Source organism: Rhea americana, unplaced genomic scaffold (assembly GCF_003343005.1).
Source record: "Rhea americana isolate MKP2758 unplaced genomic scaffold, rheAme1 scaffold_302, whole genome shotgun sequence".
Lineage (NCBI taxonomy): Eukaryota > Metazoa > Chordata > Aves > Rheiformes > Rheidae > Rhea > Rhea americana.
Window position 1 is genome coordinate 767,359 of NW_028186427.1, and position 16,833 is coordinate 784,191.

General features: G+C 36.4%; 1 protein-coding gene across 3 annotated transcripts in view; it reads left to right on the top strand.

Annotated features, from left to right (window-relative positions):
- The window catches only part of TENT4A (terminal nucleotidyltransferase 4A), a 60,133-nt gene that overhangs the window by 6,683 nt on the left and 36,617 nt on the right, over positions 1-16,833 (top strand). For all 3 annotated transcript variants that reach the window (XM_085309763.1, XM_085309760.1, XM_085309761.1), the window contains exons 2-6: positions 8,241-8,364; positions 12,261-12,307; positions 13,169-13,289; positions 14,830-14,937; positions 15,765-15,893. In XM_085309763.1, coding sequence (XP_085165889.1) covers positions 8,241-8,364; positions 12,261-12,307; positions 13,169-13,289; positions 14,830-14,937; positions 15,765-15,893 — 529 coding nt within the window. The remainder of the gene's footprint in view (positions 1-8,240; positions 8,365-12,260; positions 12,308-13,168; positions 13,290-14,829; positions 14,938-15,764; positions 15,894-16,833) is intronic.

Genomic DNA, 16,833 nt, shown 5'->3' on the forward strand with positions numbered 1-16,833 from the left:
TTTTTTGCTACTGATGTATTTGAAGAAGCCCTTCTTGTTATCTGGCACAGGGTGTCAAAGACATACTTTCAAATGGGCCTTAGTCTTCCTTGTCACATCCCTGCAGTTTATGATCACATTCTTATATTCCTCCCCAGCAGCCTGTCCCCTCTTCCACATTCTGTGTATTATCCTCTTCTGTCTGAGTTTTGCCTGGAGCTCCTTGTTCATCCATGTGGGTCCACTGCACCATTTGCTGGACTTATTTCTTTTTGGGATGCACTGTTTTTGATCTTGGAGGAAGTGATGATTGAGTACTGGCCAGCTCTCTTGGATTCCGCTTCCTGCTAGGGATTCCTGCAGGTAACTCCCTGCAGAGGCCAAAGTCTGCTGTTCTGAAGTCCAGGGTTGAGATCCTTGTCTTGCTTCCTGCAGAGATTCTAAACTCCACCATCTTGTGGTCACTGCAGCCAAGGCTGCCCCCAGCCTTCACATCTCCAACCTGTCCTCCTTTGCTTGGTTAATACAAGGTCCATTAGCACACCTCTCCTCGTTGGCTCCTCCACCGCCTGTGTCAAAAAGTTATCGTCAGTGTACTGCAGGAGCCTCCTGGACTGTTTGTGCCTTGCTGCGTTGTCTTTCCAGCAGATACCAGGTGGTTGAAGTGCCCCATGTAAATCAGGGCTGGTGTTGTGAGGCTACTTCCAGCTGTCTGTAGAAGGCCTCATTGACTTCCTTTGCAAATCAGTATTCAGCTGTCCTTTGGCTGAGCTGAAGAAATTGAAACTTTTGAAATTCCATGAAATCTTTAGTGTCTGTACTTGTACGTACAGCACCTGGAAGGGCTCGTGCGCTTACACCACTCATCATTGTACTTACTAGTGCTGTCTTTCTCTAACATTCTAATAAAGAATCAACACAATGAGTTATACTCCATCCACACTACTGTTATTTCTCTGTTATGCACTACTATAGGTGAATACCTGTAGTGAAGGTGTTGGTTTAAGAGACAGGCAGTGCTGGCAATGTGTATTAGATTCTGGCTTTGGGATCAGGGTGAAACTTGGCAGTATATACAGTAATACTCAAAGAGACAGGCAAGGGTAGTTGCTTGTTGTGGTAAGTAAATTTCTGGAGAGAAACTTGAGGGATCATCAGGAAGTGGTTGAATGTGTTATTGTTCTCATGCCTAAATATTGGTATGCAGCAGAGTTTAAGGATAACTGCAGAATGAATTGTCAAACAGAACATGCAATACTCTCTGCAGCCAACTGAGCTAAGCAGCTAAAGCTCAAAAGCATTCTTTGCAAAGTAGATATTTAGCATAGAATTAGAGGGACTGGTGATGGGATGAAAGGAAGATTTTGGAGCAGTAGTCTTGAAACAGTGTCATAGTAGAGACTAGAAAGGTTGAAATACAGTAGTAAGAAATGACAAGGGTTTATATGATAGGTGCCCACATCTGTTTTTAGAGGAGAATAAGATATGTTTAGAGCAGTTTAATCATGATATCAGTCTTATCATTCTCTTCAGTTGTTCAGTTTTGGCAATAGACTTAATTGATGTTAAGAACATAGGAACAGCTGTAATGGGTGAGTCCAAAAGAGGCCAGTTCCAAGTGTTTTGGGAGGAATGTATCAATGTGAGTCTGGGGTGGTATTTCCTGGAAGAGTGTCTCAGATTTCAATGATCTATGGCTCTAGGCTCTACCTGAGTTACAGACAGTGCATTGTTAACAGATTTTTATGGAATTTATATGTGAATGGCCTAACTTCCCTTGAGCCTCTGTGAACATCTGGCATCAACAATATCCTGATGTAAGGTGCTCTTTGATTAAATTATGTGTTATATAAAGATCTAAAACCTTTTTTTTTTTTTTTTTTTTTTTTTTAAACTCTATCACTTGAGAGTTTGAGAGTTGTACTTAGTGCCCACCTCAGGTCTGTGCATTAATGAGACAGTCTGTGCCCCTTCTTTGCATCTGTTTAACATGATACAACTTTTCCATTCCCTCTTGTACCTGACAGTTGCCCTTTTTTCCTGGCTAAAGGGCTTCTAGTCTATTCAGTTATTTCTTGTATAGCAGTTGTTCCACACCTTTGGATGTTCATCTTCTCTATATTTTTTGCAACTCTGTTTTATCTCTAAAACTGAGGAGCTAGACCTGTGTGTGTGTGTGTGTGTGTGTGTGTGTGTGTGTGATGGTAGTCCTGCATCTTGATATATTCTATCTTGTTTTTTGTTTCCCAGTTACTAACACTTCAGCCTATTCTTTTTGAGTACTGAGTATTGAGCAGACATTTTTAAGATGATTCTTATTTCAACATCTTGATTCTTGGAGTTGACATTCAGTGCAGAGCCTATAATTTATCATCTTAAAGGTAGAATACCCTCACATTCCTCTCCCATGTGCCTTGCTTTGTTTATCATACCTCAAATTCTGCCTGCTACTTCATTGTGCAGTCTGTCTTTAAGTGACCTTCTGCAGTTTTTCAGTTGGTTTATTCCAGATAACCTGGCAGCCTAAGCAGATTTCTCTTGCTTTACTATTTGTCCGCTTTCYAGATCATTTATCAGGATATTGAACAGCATGGAACTCTTTAGGACTCTTCTGGTGACCCTCCTTTAATATGAAAGCTGATAGTTTGTCTTTTGTTTCCTATTTAAAGCACTTCTTTCTCTGCATGAAGGTCTTTCCTTTTATCCAATATCAGATTAATTTCTTTGCAAGTCTTTATAAGGATATGTGTAAGACATTGTTAATGCCTTTTGGAAATCTCAGTAGATTCTGACAGGACTTCCTTTGTGGTTCAGTGATTTTTTACGAATAATTCCTAATTTTTTTCTTTAAGATATGACTTCTGTTTAAAACAGCTGTGTTGACATTTTGATAACCATACTTACTCCTGTGTTGCATTGATTCTAGCTTTGACTTGGTTGGCTATTATGGATGTCAAGATTGCTAGTTTTGCAGCTTAACATTCCTCGTATGTCAGTGCAGTATTGAGTGCTGCTTTTGTGTGAATACCAAATTAGCAGGAATAGATGACACCTGTTTTATGCTGGAAACTCTTCTACTGAAGAGGTCAGTTTTGGATCAACTCCATGGAAAGTAGGGATCAAGGAAACTTCTCTGGGGAAGTGTGGTGGGGGAAATATTTACCTTCTGTGAATGCTTCTCTTACCTTGTGATCACTTACCTTTGAGCCAGTTTTACGCTCCTGAGGTAATTTATCCTTTCTCTAGCACAGGTTTGTAGCTCATTGAATTCTTCATAATTCTTTTTGATATCCTGAATCTCCCAGTCTTCTCTTTTCCTGCTTTGTGCATGACTTCAGGTTTCTGCAGATGTCTTCTGATAGCTTCCACTTCCTTGTCACAAGAAGCTGTTGGTGTCATGTTCTCCCCCCCCCCATCTAATTGCTGATGCATGCTTTTTCTGAACAAGGAATGTGTTGTCTTTAATAGTCTCTCAAACACCTTATTCTTTTCTTGAGGGTCTTAATTCAGGAAGTTTTCTCTTTTATATAGTGAACTACTACAATATTTAAATCCCAAAAGATGTTTTCTAGATTTTGTTGCCTTACAGAGGTACTGCATCTGAATGTGCAGGACTTGCTGTTAGTGGCTCTTTGAGAGATGCATTTTGAACAACACTTAAGCTGCTGCTCAAGAGTAGTCGAGAGYTACTTCTCTTAAGGTTTCAGTGGCTAACTCGATGTGATGCTTACCTGATCTACACGGAGATAATCAGTCTGTCATTGTTAATGTGTTTCTGCCCTTGCAGTTTTTTCTCATCTGAATGTTAGTCACTTGCTATCTTTGGGCAACTGGAAAAGTGTAATATTAAGACTGGAATTTCAATGTTTAATAATTCTATTTAATGGTTTATTAAACTTACTAATTCAGATTCAAAATTTTGCATATGGTTTCACAGATGCAACAAAATAATGAAGTAATGTTTATTTGGTGTTGTGGTGAAGTCAGCAGTGTAGGTCAGGTATAGTATACAGCTGTTCAGGAGCTTAGATAGTAGATCCATTCTGTTAATATATTAACTTGAAGATGATATTAAAGTATCAGTTTCATTTTTAGATTTTTATAATGGAATTTTTTCAAATACATCCAGTCATATTCAGAAACTTAGCAATTGGGTTTTATTTGATTGATATCCTTTCACAAAGATTACTTTTTTCTAATCCCTTTTCCCTTTCGAAAAACAAATAAATGGGGGTATTTAAACAAATCTGAAAATTTGTAGCTTAAATCAGTCCAGGAAGTTTAGTTTCTTGACTACTTGAACCGTCAAACGTAAGATAAATTTGGGAGATAATTTTAGATAGTTTCTTGTCAATTAAAATCTAGTCTTGCTCTGACTACAAGAGTTGGGGGCAAGGAGAAAGCTGCACAGACCATGGAGTATCATTAGCTAGGTGTCCATGGTAGTGAGGAGAGCTGGTATATGGAAGAAGAAGAATTGAAACTCCCATTTCCTCTTCTGGGTCATGATTTATTTCTGTTACTTTTGGAGATGTCTTGATTTTAGTTCATGCTGGGAAAAATTCTACAGAATACACTATTGTATAGTATATACTCAGAATATACTATTGTTTAAACTATATTCCTCTATAGTAAACTTTTTTCTAAGTTTTAGGCTGTATCATTGAGCTTTATAACTATTGAATGTATTTGAAAAATTATAACCAATTCTTTTGTATCAGGATGGTTGTTGCAGTGTAAGGTTTCACCTGTAGTGCCATGATGAAATTCTACTTTACAGTAGTTGCACCTAGGGTGGAGGTAGGATATTTCAACAGACTTCTGAAATACCTGCATTGGTCTGCTAAGACTTTCTCTGTTTAAACTTGAAATAAAGTCTTCAGACATCCTTCAGAGTTCATACTTACAGAAAGTTATGTACTTATCCTGTTGTTCATAACCTTTATTTCAGCAAAGCTGTTGAAATGCTGCCTCTGCCTTCCCAGCTCTTTCCAGACTTTTCATACCCCCTAAGTGTTGCATAAAATACGCTATAAATGTGGCATATATTCTTTCATTTTAGAAGGATTCTTGGCTGACTTGTCAGACTTTACAGTTCGAATAAGATTCTTTACCTGTTATAGCAAGTGTAGTTTTTAGTGTCAGTGGTTCCATATTTGTAGTAAATGCTGCAGTCCCATTTCTGTCCATTTCTTTAGAGTAATCTGTATGCCCAACAGTGCATACATGCTGAAAAGAAACAAGACACTTATTTGAGGACAGTCCCTGTAGCTTATTTCGTTCACTTTCTTATTTGTTGATGCTGTTTGAGAATTTTTCTTCACTGCATTGAAGTGAGCCCTTGATGTAACAAATCAATATAATTATATAATAATACTTGCAGGTACAGTAAATGATAAAATAGATAAGGGTAGGTGATTTTTCTTAGAAACTTAGACTTTTGTATTGCCTTTTTTAAAGTTGAGGATGCATTTTCTTAATCTTATTTTAACCTGAAGACTAGAAATGTATCTCTGACTTTCCTAAAACATTAGAGGATAAACTTCTGGTTAACAAAAGATGTCTGTCTTGTTCCACAGTTCAGCCTGTAGGCAGCAGTTTGCTATTGTGCTTAATGGTAATGATCTTAACAGCCTTGAGAAGCCTACAATTGGCTAAGATTAACAAACTAAACAGGGTAGTAAGTGGGTCTCTTCTGCATCCCTGTGTTCTTGTCTTTTTCATCTTGCTATAATACTACAGTTGCATTTCATGAGCAAGTTTCATTTGCAGTATTTGTATAAATACAGTGAAACTGCCTCTCTCCCCCCCCCCCCCCCCCGCCTTTAAGTCAGTTAAAATGCTCAGCTTTGTTAGGACTGTAACGTAATGGGAATCTTAACATGATGGAAGATAACTAGGTGATGGGATGATGTTGAAGCCTAAACTGTTTAAAAAGCTGGAAAGAGATCAAAAATATGATTGATGCTGTAAGTTGAAAGAAGCTCTGTAGCTTAAGAAAAAGTCAAGATGTTAACTGTATCAGTAAGTACTTCATGCTTCATGAATTGAAATCGTGTTCCGAACTTACGATACTGTCACAATGCTGAATTAGGAAGCCACAAGTGCTTATGGAGGTTAGAGAGCCTACATGGGCAAAAGACTCAACAAAAAACTGTCCCTGTATTGCCTGGGTGAATATCGTGTTATGATCTATATTTTTAGACACTAGATGACTCCTGCAGCTAGAAGAGAAGGAGCTCTGGGATTGATTAGTTCTGAGCACCATATGGCATCTGGTTCTAGGTACAAATAGTAGAGTTACTTTTTTGTGAGATTTTCTCCAGTAATCTTGCTTGAGCAAAGAGGACTAGAAGAATATCAACTATAGTAATAAAAAGCATCTAATTTTTTGAGAGACTTTTTCAAAAGGAACAGCCAAACAGGTAAAATGTTTGAAAAGCCTGTATTAAAATAGTGAAGTGTTGTCACATGCTGACTCTGAGGATACCATTGATAGTTATTCAGAAGGACTTAAATGAGGAAGGTGATGTTCTCTGAAAAGTAGAAGCTATTGAATTGAAGAAAATGGGGGCATTAAGCAAATGAAATATAAATCTGTAAGTCAAGTCAAAGGGTTTGAGAACTGGTTGGCTGAAGGTATTTAAAACTGAAAACATTAAATATCAAAAGCAAGAAACTTCTAGAGTCACTAAGACTTAAGAGATCAGAAGTATAGAAGGGTACTTAGGAGAGCTCAGACCAGTTAATGGCATTGATCTTTGCCAGAGAAGGAGTTAAGAGTTCTCACCAGAACATTCTTTGACTTTTAGGAACTGTTGTTTTAAATCTCAGTAAGAAGCATTTAAATCTGCCAGTGGAATTATAACTGTTGTGTAGCGGTATTTTATTGTATATGCCAAACAGTTCTAGAGGAATTCTGTGAAAACACAGTGTATAGTTTGAACTTTCAGTGAATTTTGACTATTTAGCTCTTGGTGTTGTTGTCTCATGCAAATAAAAGCATAGGTGAAGTGCTACCTTCTCAGTGCAAGAAAATGAAGAGTTGGTGTTTGAGATAGCAGTCTGATGAAGGAAATAGATTAGTGATGAGTAGTATTCTTTGAGTCTTTCATGCTATCATTAAAAACTATGATAGCATAAATCCACTGAACAGAGGCTCAGTGGGATGCTGAAGTGTGTGTGTGCTGGCTATGTTTTTGACCTTGCTGCCTTGTTAGGGGCTGTCGTTGAAAGAGTACACTGTGTATGGCAGAGGCTGCAGTGCATAGGGGAACTGAGACCAGTTTTATTTTCCTCCCTTCCCAATATGGGATACCTGCTATAAGCAGTTCTTTCTTCTCAGGAATGTGTCCTGTACTGATCAGATTTGGTTGATAATGTAACAGAATAGAACTAAGTTGCACGAGTAAACATACGGAAGGAGCTGGTACAACCTTTTATAAAAGGCAGTTGTGCCTTGTAGTTCTGTTGCCTAAGGGATTTGTTAATCATCCTAATTCAAGTGGTCAGTTTGATACAGATTTGGATTTTTTCAAAGCATGTTTCTGAGGTTCTGTTGAAAACTGTAAAAACTGTCCTGTCCCCGCTGGTGTTATGGGATTAACTGCCAATTGAAAGAATAAGTTATTTACTTCTCTGATAAAAGAAGGCTACCAGTGGAATTACTCAAGTGTTTCTCTTGCTCAGTATATTCATAAATACCTGGCATGAGGAAATGAATGAGGAAAGGACAAACACTAAGAGGATTAAAAAAAATTAGAGCTGGTTGCAGAAGGTTGCAGTGGGAGCTTATTATTCATTCTTAAGTGATAAAATTGCAGATAAAATGAAGTGCTAGTGCATATGAATAGCTGTGTCTGAAGAAAAATAACACAGGTTGTATATACCCAATGGTGGGGTTTTCTTAACAGTAATCAATGTAAAAGACCTTGAAGCTCCTTCATACAGGTTTCTTTTAAAAAGCAGTTTTATGCTAAGAGATCCTCAAAAAGCACTCAGTAGGTATCTTAGCAAAGGAATGGATAATAAAATGGTAAAAGGTGCCATGAATTTAATAGTACAATTATATGTTGACTATTTGCCTTTCTGGTTGCTGTGTCTTTAAAAAGAAACAAAACAAAACACTGAGGCTCTAATAGAGAAATAATGTGTAGAAAAGTCTTAAACTCTGATATTAAGTAAAACCTATGGCCTGTTTTTAGTGGAATTCATTGTAATAGCAAAATCACCRTTATAACTGATGCTACGTTCTCCTTTAGACTACACGAAGAAATAATTGATTTCTATGACTTCATGTCCCCTCGTCCTGAAGAAGCAGCTATGAGAAGGGAAGTGGTGAAAAGAATAGAAATGGTCATCAAAGATCTCTGGCCTACAGCTGATGTGAGTGTAACTCAAGCAAATATTAAYTTACTTTTCTGATAAATTTTAGAACTTGATTCACTTAATTTCCTTATTTTGTTTTTTGGAGATGAACAGGTAAGACTTCAGCTTAACGTAGTGGACTTGGTGCTGCACTCTCTCTGACACTGACTTTTTATTTAAAAAAAAAAAAAGTGAAGGAAATTCAAAACCTAGATTTCCAGTTAATGAAGGCTACTGATAGTTTGATTTCATTTGGAGAACTGAGGACATAGTTTTTCATGTGCATGTGAGGAAGTAGATTGCTTAAAGTAAAAGATTTTTAAATTGGTTATTTCTGCATAACTTCATTTTGAATATTTGAATATGACTAGTTAACTACATCTCCTTTTTAACACAGAGTCCTAGCTATTATGTATGTTTAAATTTTTTTTAATAAAAGAAAACATTTAAACAGTCAAGACTTTTTTTTTTTTTTTTTNAAAAAAAAAAAAAAAAGACATTTGCATTCAAGGGCTGCACTAACTTGTAGTTTTCTATATTAAGTCACCTGTTGTCAAAGCCAACACACCTACCCCAGAGAACACCCTTCCACAGAAATACCCACTGCTGCAGATGTAATGGGTCCCTTGATGTCCTAGCTCAGAAGGATGTGTAAAGTTGTAGGTGACTTATTTGACATAAAAAATGCATGCCATGCGACTCATTTGCCCAATTCTTTTGTGATTTCTTTCACAAAGAGGAAAGGAAGAACAGAAAAAAATCTCTTCCAAACAACAACAACAAGAAAAGATAATTCATTTGATACAGCTGTTCTGACTCAAATATACTTGTACAGTCTTTGTGTCTGGAGAAGAGATACTCCTCAGTTGAACAATGGGAATGTGAAGTTTGACCAAAAAGAGAAAATAATTTCAACCTGTTTGCCCACAGAGCTGYGCTTGAACACTTTCTCTAGCTAACCTACAGTCAATCAGTTTGTTTCTCAGCTTTGCATCTTGCAAGGCCACACACGTTTCCTCAGCAAGATAATGCTTTAAATCTCATTCACTGTAATAAGCACATCAGACATTGTTTCCAACGAAGCAGGCACTGAACGGGATATGGGTCATTGCCAAGTGTGGCAGTCAACTATATCAACACTGGAAATCATAATATATAAATAAATAAACAGGTGATAAGGCAGGAAAAAGGGGGCAGGGGGCTCAGCCAAACCAATTTGAAACAAAGCCCCCAACCCAGAGTGTCTTCAGATGAGGGAGCCCACTGATTTCATGACATTATGTCATTCTGGCAACACACAACCCCAAACACGCCACAGAGATGGTGTCCTGTCTGGAGACAGTAGTATCTAGAAAGAGGCCAGCTGAGGTGCTGGCGCTCTACTTCTGCTCTCCTTTTGCTAATAGGTGTAAAAAAATGGGGGGAGGTTTCTTAATAAAGGTTCTTCTTCTTTTTTTTTTTTTAATACCTTCCCTTTGACATTCAGAGAACTTAGCCCACCTTTCATTGGGGAAATTGGACTTGACCTCCAGAAGTTTCTTCCAGCCACTTAGTTTCAAACCTATTGTTACTCAAAGTAATTTTTCTTTAAACAACAAAAATTTATCCCAAGGGAACTTAATGTAAACTGTATCTTTATCAATACCAGGCACCAGTGCTGCCATTAACTTGCGTAAAAACACTTCACACCATCATGATTTCATTTTCTCCCGAAGACAAGCATGAAGGCAGTGGTCATAGTGCAGAAGTAGAGATACCGTAAAACTCATCTACTTTATTCTCATGTGCATTTTTTTTTCAGTAATAACTTTTTCTCTTGATCAAGAGAGCAGGTGTAGCCACTCAAATGACCCACAGTAGCCCAGCCTTTTCATAGGTCACTTCAAGTAAATGAACTTGTACATTTTGCTGTGTTGTAACGAGAGTGAGAAACATCTCCATCCTCTGGATTGGAAGCATAGTGAAACTATCTGATCTAGACTGCACAAGTCTYTTCAGCTTAGGTTTTTCCACACACGAACACCTACCACCACTTCAGTGAAGTGCAGAATATACATACTATATCATCAGTTTCCTAGGTATTGCATTCAGCCTCAGAAATGAGAACCTACACACAATTTGTGTTACCTATCTGTCTAAAACTTGGGAAATCAATGAACTACTTCTGTAGAACAAATAATCATCCTAACCCTTCCTTTCCTCCTCAGTCCATATCAAGTCCTTAGACAGCAGTTTTTACTCTGAGAATAATGTTTGCAGTGTTCCCCTGCAGTGTAATATTCTTCAGACTCCTTTTTAGATTACTCTGGAAAGCATATTGAGCCACCCTTCTTATCTGTACAAAACCACTTACTACTCATATACCTTGGGTCATGTACTATCCTACCTGGAATTTCTAAAGGAAATAAGATGAGCTCTGTGAAAATAAAATACCATTTTAAAAACTATTCTAAAAATGCTATCCTAGCTTTCAGGTACCTTTTCCCTACCACCTCTTTAGAATTGTATTTAGAAGCCTTGAAAGCTAGTGCTTCTGATTCAGACTTTGGGCTTGTTGGCCCAAAAAGCCCATCTAATTTTTCTAATTATACCACTTTATCAGATAAGGTGTTTGGTTTGATCTCTAGGTAGAACTAGGCTCATAGAAAACAAGTCATTCAACACTACAGAGGTTCTTCAGTGAACCGTTCCTGAAAATCTGTGTCCATCTGTGTCGTGGAACAACAGGATGTTAGCTTCTCATGAGCTTATCGTATGATAAATGTTGATTTAAAAAATGAAAAAGAATGATAAGCAATACTTTTGATTAGAAGCATCAAATACTAATCTAATTATAAAAATGGCAGAGATCTAACAGATTTTCAGAATGTGTGTATTTAAAGCGTAGCATACAGTGAGGTTAGCTGTCTTCTACTGTAAACTTTTTCAGTACTTAATTTTAGTTTAGTGAAACTTTTAGACATATAGGTAAACCATGATTGAATTTTAATATTTAAAAAAAAATTAATGGAAGTAATATTGCATTGCAAAGTGCTGTTAATTCCTGTTTCTTCTAAYTGACTTAAAACTTTAAAAAAAGTGTGGATTGTTTTAAACTCAAGTTTAAACTAAAGTCTTCAGTGATGATTTTTGTCAGAAAAATGAGTGGTCTGGATTATTAAACTGCTATTTTTCCCGGCACAAATTCTCTGCAGGGACCACACCAGAGCTGTTGCTCAAAGTACAGCTAAGTGTGTGGATTGATGGGCAGCAGTCATGACTTGTCTGTGCTTTCCTCTAGGAAATTATGCAGAATACGTGCATGGTGCTGTAAGCCAAAAGTTTTAGAGTTTTAATTTGATTCTTGAATTTTAAACAGTCCTTGTCATACTCCAATGATTGATCTTAATAGAACTGCTTCATTTGGGTGCTTACAAGAATGTGCTGAAATTGGCTACAGTTACTCTCCTGAACTAAAAAAAAAAAAACTTATTTGTTAAATCTAACTAATTTGAAAAATAAATAAAATATTTATTTAAAAATAAATTTAAATAAAATTTTTTAAATAAAGCTGTCCTATGAGGAAAGCAACCAATACAGCTTCTACTGCTGTAGAACTGGGGGAAAAGGGGAGGGAGTGAAAAAGACTTGTTCCAAAAGAGTATGCTCTGCTGCTTGTAGTCCCTTCCTGTTGGGAAAATACCATTTCCTGTAGAGCTGTATCCTTGAAAAAAAGTGCATTTATACAGGCCTAATAATTTGGTAGAATAAATTTTGTAATGTATTTTTGTTGGGCTACATTTTTAACAGGTCTAGAAAAGTTATAGCAAATCTTTTGAAACTGAAATGAAGTGAGTATTTATAATTACAAGGTATTTCAGTGGTGTGTTTTTTCTTTCTTTCTTTTTTTCTCCTTTTCTTTTTCTTTTCTCCAGGTCCAGATATTTGGCAGCTTTAGTACAGGGCTTTATCTCCCAACTAGGTAAGTAACAATTTACTTCTCTATAAAAAAAAGTTTATCTTTTAACATAATGGCAAAACTCAGGAATTTAAACCAAAATAAGTAAATCTATCAAGCATCCAGTAAAATTTTTGCATAAGGTCACATATAGTCAAGGAAAGAGCTTGAACTTAAAGATTGTAGATAAGTATTTGATATATTGGTGTGTGAATTTGGTGCTTTTTGCTGCCCTTCTGGTGAAACAGCTTTTCTTCTTACCAATAGAGTAACTACAAAGTCAAATGAGTCATCATAGCTGTGGTTTTTCCCAGCTTATTGGAGATTAAAATGTCTCATTTAATTCAGTGGTTTATATCACTTAATGGTTTGATAGATAATCTGATAGTTCTAATATTACTGGCAAACTTGTGTGGATGCACTTTAAAGACTTAACATGAATTAAACTCTGTGTGTGTGTATGAGTATGTATATATGTATATATATAGTCCCCCCCGATATATATAAATAAAAATATAAAAAAGCTGACCGTTTCACTTCTGTGATTAACAATTCTTAATAAGCTTGTTTGGACTGTTAACGTTCTTGCCTGCATGGAGGAATGAGGGACAGGTTGGGGCTGTGGAACTTGGAGGGAAGGGGGCCCAAAAAACTCATTAGAGAACTGGAAACAAGAAGCTAGAATGCTTATTTTGGGTTTTAAAGCACACAAGACTATCTCTAACATAGCTAAAGCAAGCTTATTTGAAACCTAGACTGTTAAAAGCTGCATGGTGGTTCTCCTTGTGGACTTGTAACCTGCAGAAGACTGGTTTTTATCATATTCTTTAGTGGAGTACTGTGTCCTACACTTAGTGTATCTCCTGTTGTGTTCTTTTTGTCTAGTGATATTGATTTAGTTGTTTTTGGAAAATGGGAACGCCCACCTTTACAGCTGCTGGAGCAAGCACTAAGAAAACACAGCGTGGCTGAACCGTATTCCATTAAAGTACTTGATAAAGCTACAGTAAGTAATAGTCTTTGGAATATTGAATGGAAAAGCTTTCAGACTCCTTGATAGGAAAGTGATAAATAATTAGTAATTTATGAAGCAATTAGTGTTGTCTTAAGCATGTTGCCATAAGCACCATGTTTTACTGTGACTGGGCAAAATCTTAGCAGAATATATGTGTGCTTAGCAGTAATGTACAGAGTTTTTTGAGGTAGAGGACAATAATCCTGTGCATGTGTACTCTTGTTTCCTGGAAACTCTCTTTTGAGAGTCAGTATTAGCAAAATATCTAATAAAATAGGTTAATTGTATAATGTAACAACTCTTTCACTCAATTTTAGGAGGACTTATGTTTAGTGAGAGGCTAGTAACTGGGATTGTCTAGCTTGAAACCAGTATTTTTTAGATATCCTTTTTTCTAATGGTGTAATGAAGTGTTCTAAGCCTAACAGTTGGCTTTCCTTCCAGCATATACTTTGTCAGTGATTTTTATTTTTATTTATGAAACTGTTTTGCATCAAATTTGTAAGTCTGGTGGATCAAGTATTGAATATGCTAAAAACTTAGTGTGAAAATCTTGCTTTACTGAGCAAGTATTGTTTTCTCCAATATCAAGCAATATTTTCCGAACTTACTAGTAAGCTGATACCTTCGGTGGTCTCTAAAATAAGTTGACTATTTCAGCTCTAGAAGATTCCTACTGCTTTTGTTGGAGTACCACATGATAGCTCTAATAGCCTTTGGTTTGCCTGAAAGCAAGTGGAATTTTCAGAATTAGTGATATCAGTTAGCAAAGGAGAATGACACTAGGCAAATCCATCTTACTGACCTCACTTACTTTCTTTTCCACTGCTGTTGGTGTAAAATAATGCTATGCTTCATTCTGCCCATCATTTCTGCTTTTCATTTCAGATCAAGAATAAATTCAACAAACTCAATTTAACATAAACTTACCAGCTGAAGTTTAAAATATGATCATGTGATGACATTTGTAATACCATTTTGCAAGATACTGCCTTGAAGGCAGTGGTTTGAGATTGTGCATGTTCAGTATTTTTGTAATGACTTACTGCTACTTGAAAAAGAAGTGCTGCTATTCCTGATTTGCTTTTAACCAGCCTAGCTTTTGCTTGACTCTGCAGTGAGTCAGTTCAACTTGATAATCATCAGCAGACAGCTTTTACCTTTTCTGCTAGGCTAGTCTTCTCTGTTTAGTAGGTTGAATGGTCAGATGACGCAGGTTATAGGAGTAGAATGTCTCTTACTAGCAGCAGTTAAGTCATTTAGTTGTCTCAGCAAACGTATTTCAGCTAAAAAGGTAGATATCTAACAGCTATGTGAGAGTACAGGCACGATCATAAGTAATATCATACATATGTATGTTTATAATCACTTYACAAAAGTTCACTTGTTGAGTCCTTTCTCAAAAACATCATCTTTTTGTCTTGACAGGGTCATTTGGACTGACTGTGTCCATTTCTTAAGTGAGTAGCTGGAGAGGAGGATCAGTATTCCATTTCTGAGGATTCATAAAACCTTGTCTTAATCTTTTCAGGTACCAATAATAAAACTTACTGACCAGGAGACAGAAGTGAAAGTTGACATCAGCTTTAATGTGGAAACTGGTGTGAAGGCAGCTCGATTTATCAAGGAATACATGAAGGTATCAGCTGTATAATTAGTGCCATGCTATTTAGGAATGATCCACTAGGTGGTTAGCTAACTGTCTTTGATATGGCTTAAGACTTTTGAAAGCACATTGCTGAAGACTGTTTTCATTAATACTAGTTAAACATGGATGTTTTAATTTTCTACGTGGATATTTTATTTTCATATCCAATATTGCCTTAGATGGTAGAAAGACATGAGGATTAAAAAAAAAAAAAAAAAAACTCTTGATCTTGGACTTTATAAACTGGAAACATGTAATTTGCATGTTTACATAGATTTTTCCAATATTTGAGTGGTAGATATTTGTGGATAAACCTGTATACTGAAAGGACTTCTGCAATTGTATCTAGGTCTGTGGTGAGATACTAAACTTTCTTTTAAAAGAAAGGCAATTCAAGTTTCCTTAAATGAATTTCAGTGACACTGGATTATGAATACTGTCTTGCTAAACAAAATGTCTAAAACCAATTTTTCTGTCAATGAATATTTAAAATCARGTTTACTTTTATGCTCTACAGTAAAAGTACTGTTCAGATGAAAAGCTTTGGTTGTAATGAATGACACTGGCATTCAGGGAAGGATATAAAAATCCTCCTGTTTGAGAGTAAAGAATTAAATTTGATATGTAGACTGTTTGATCAAGTAAGATTTGAAATCTGCTCTTCTCTGTTTTCTAGAATAAAAATGCATGTTTTTTTTTTGCTGAGTGTTCATAGCATGCTACTGAATAACACTTTTGCTTTAGAATACAAATCTCTGAGATTGTTTAGCTCTTGTTTTGTTTTGAAAAGTTGACATTATCATTACTTTGCTTTGCAGAAATATTCTTTGCTGCCATATTTGATTTTAGTATTAAAACAGTTCCTCCTTCAGAGGGATTTGAATGAAGTTTTTACTGGTGGAATTAGCTCTTACAGCCTAATTTTAATGGCKATTAGTTTCCTGCAGGTAAGTTTATCCTTTATTTGCTTGTAAATTCTTTTTAAAAATTTTTGGTTTCTTTACTTATGCCCTGTTATGAAGGGTGCTGTTCCCTTTGATTTTTCCTGGCAATGCCCAGCTAGCTTTATTGCTGTGGTTCTGGGTGTGCGCTTGTTGGCAGCTGCTATGGATTATCTGTTAAACCTCTAAGAACTTCTGTTAACTGTGTAAATCAAAACGGCAGCATCAGGAGCCTTGGGAACAACTTTCAGGTGGTACGTAGCTTTCTCTGCCAGGCCTGGTGGTGTTRGTTATGCCATCTTCCTGGGCAGCCTGTTCCAGTGTCTGAATGTTCCTGCTGGTGTCTCCTAAATCTTTCAGAATGCAGTTTAAGCCTGTTGTTTCCTAGCCTACTGATACTAAATGTGGAGATAGTTGCTTGCTGAGTGTTCATTAGAACAATGACATTAAATACCTCCATTGCTTTTTAATTATATGTGTGTTGGTTAGCTTTTGACATATTGAAAGCTAGCAGATATTTTAGATTATTTATGAACTTGTTAATGAGTTATTTCTTCTAGGATATTTTTGTAAATGACATCAAGCTTTGTATCAGTATGACCAAATAAAATGTTTTTCCCTCTCAGTGCCTGTGATAATGGAAAAACCTACATATCCCAGTGCTGTTAGAATAAGTGACTGAAATATAGGTGTAGATTATACATATCTAATATAATACAGGGAGATTGAGGACCATATTTTGATTGTGGTAAAGATCCCCCCCAGATCTTCTGAAAACATTAAAACCTATCGAATGTGTGTGAAAAATCTGCTATTTTTCTTTCATAAACTAGACCTTAATGTAGTATGCAGTACTTACTGCTTTTGCCTTAGGAAAAGGGATTTACTAACTATCCCAATGTTAGGAGAGGAAATTGGAAGCCAAATGATTCTTTTTCCTTAGACT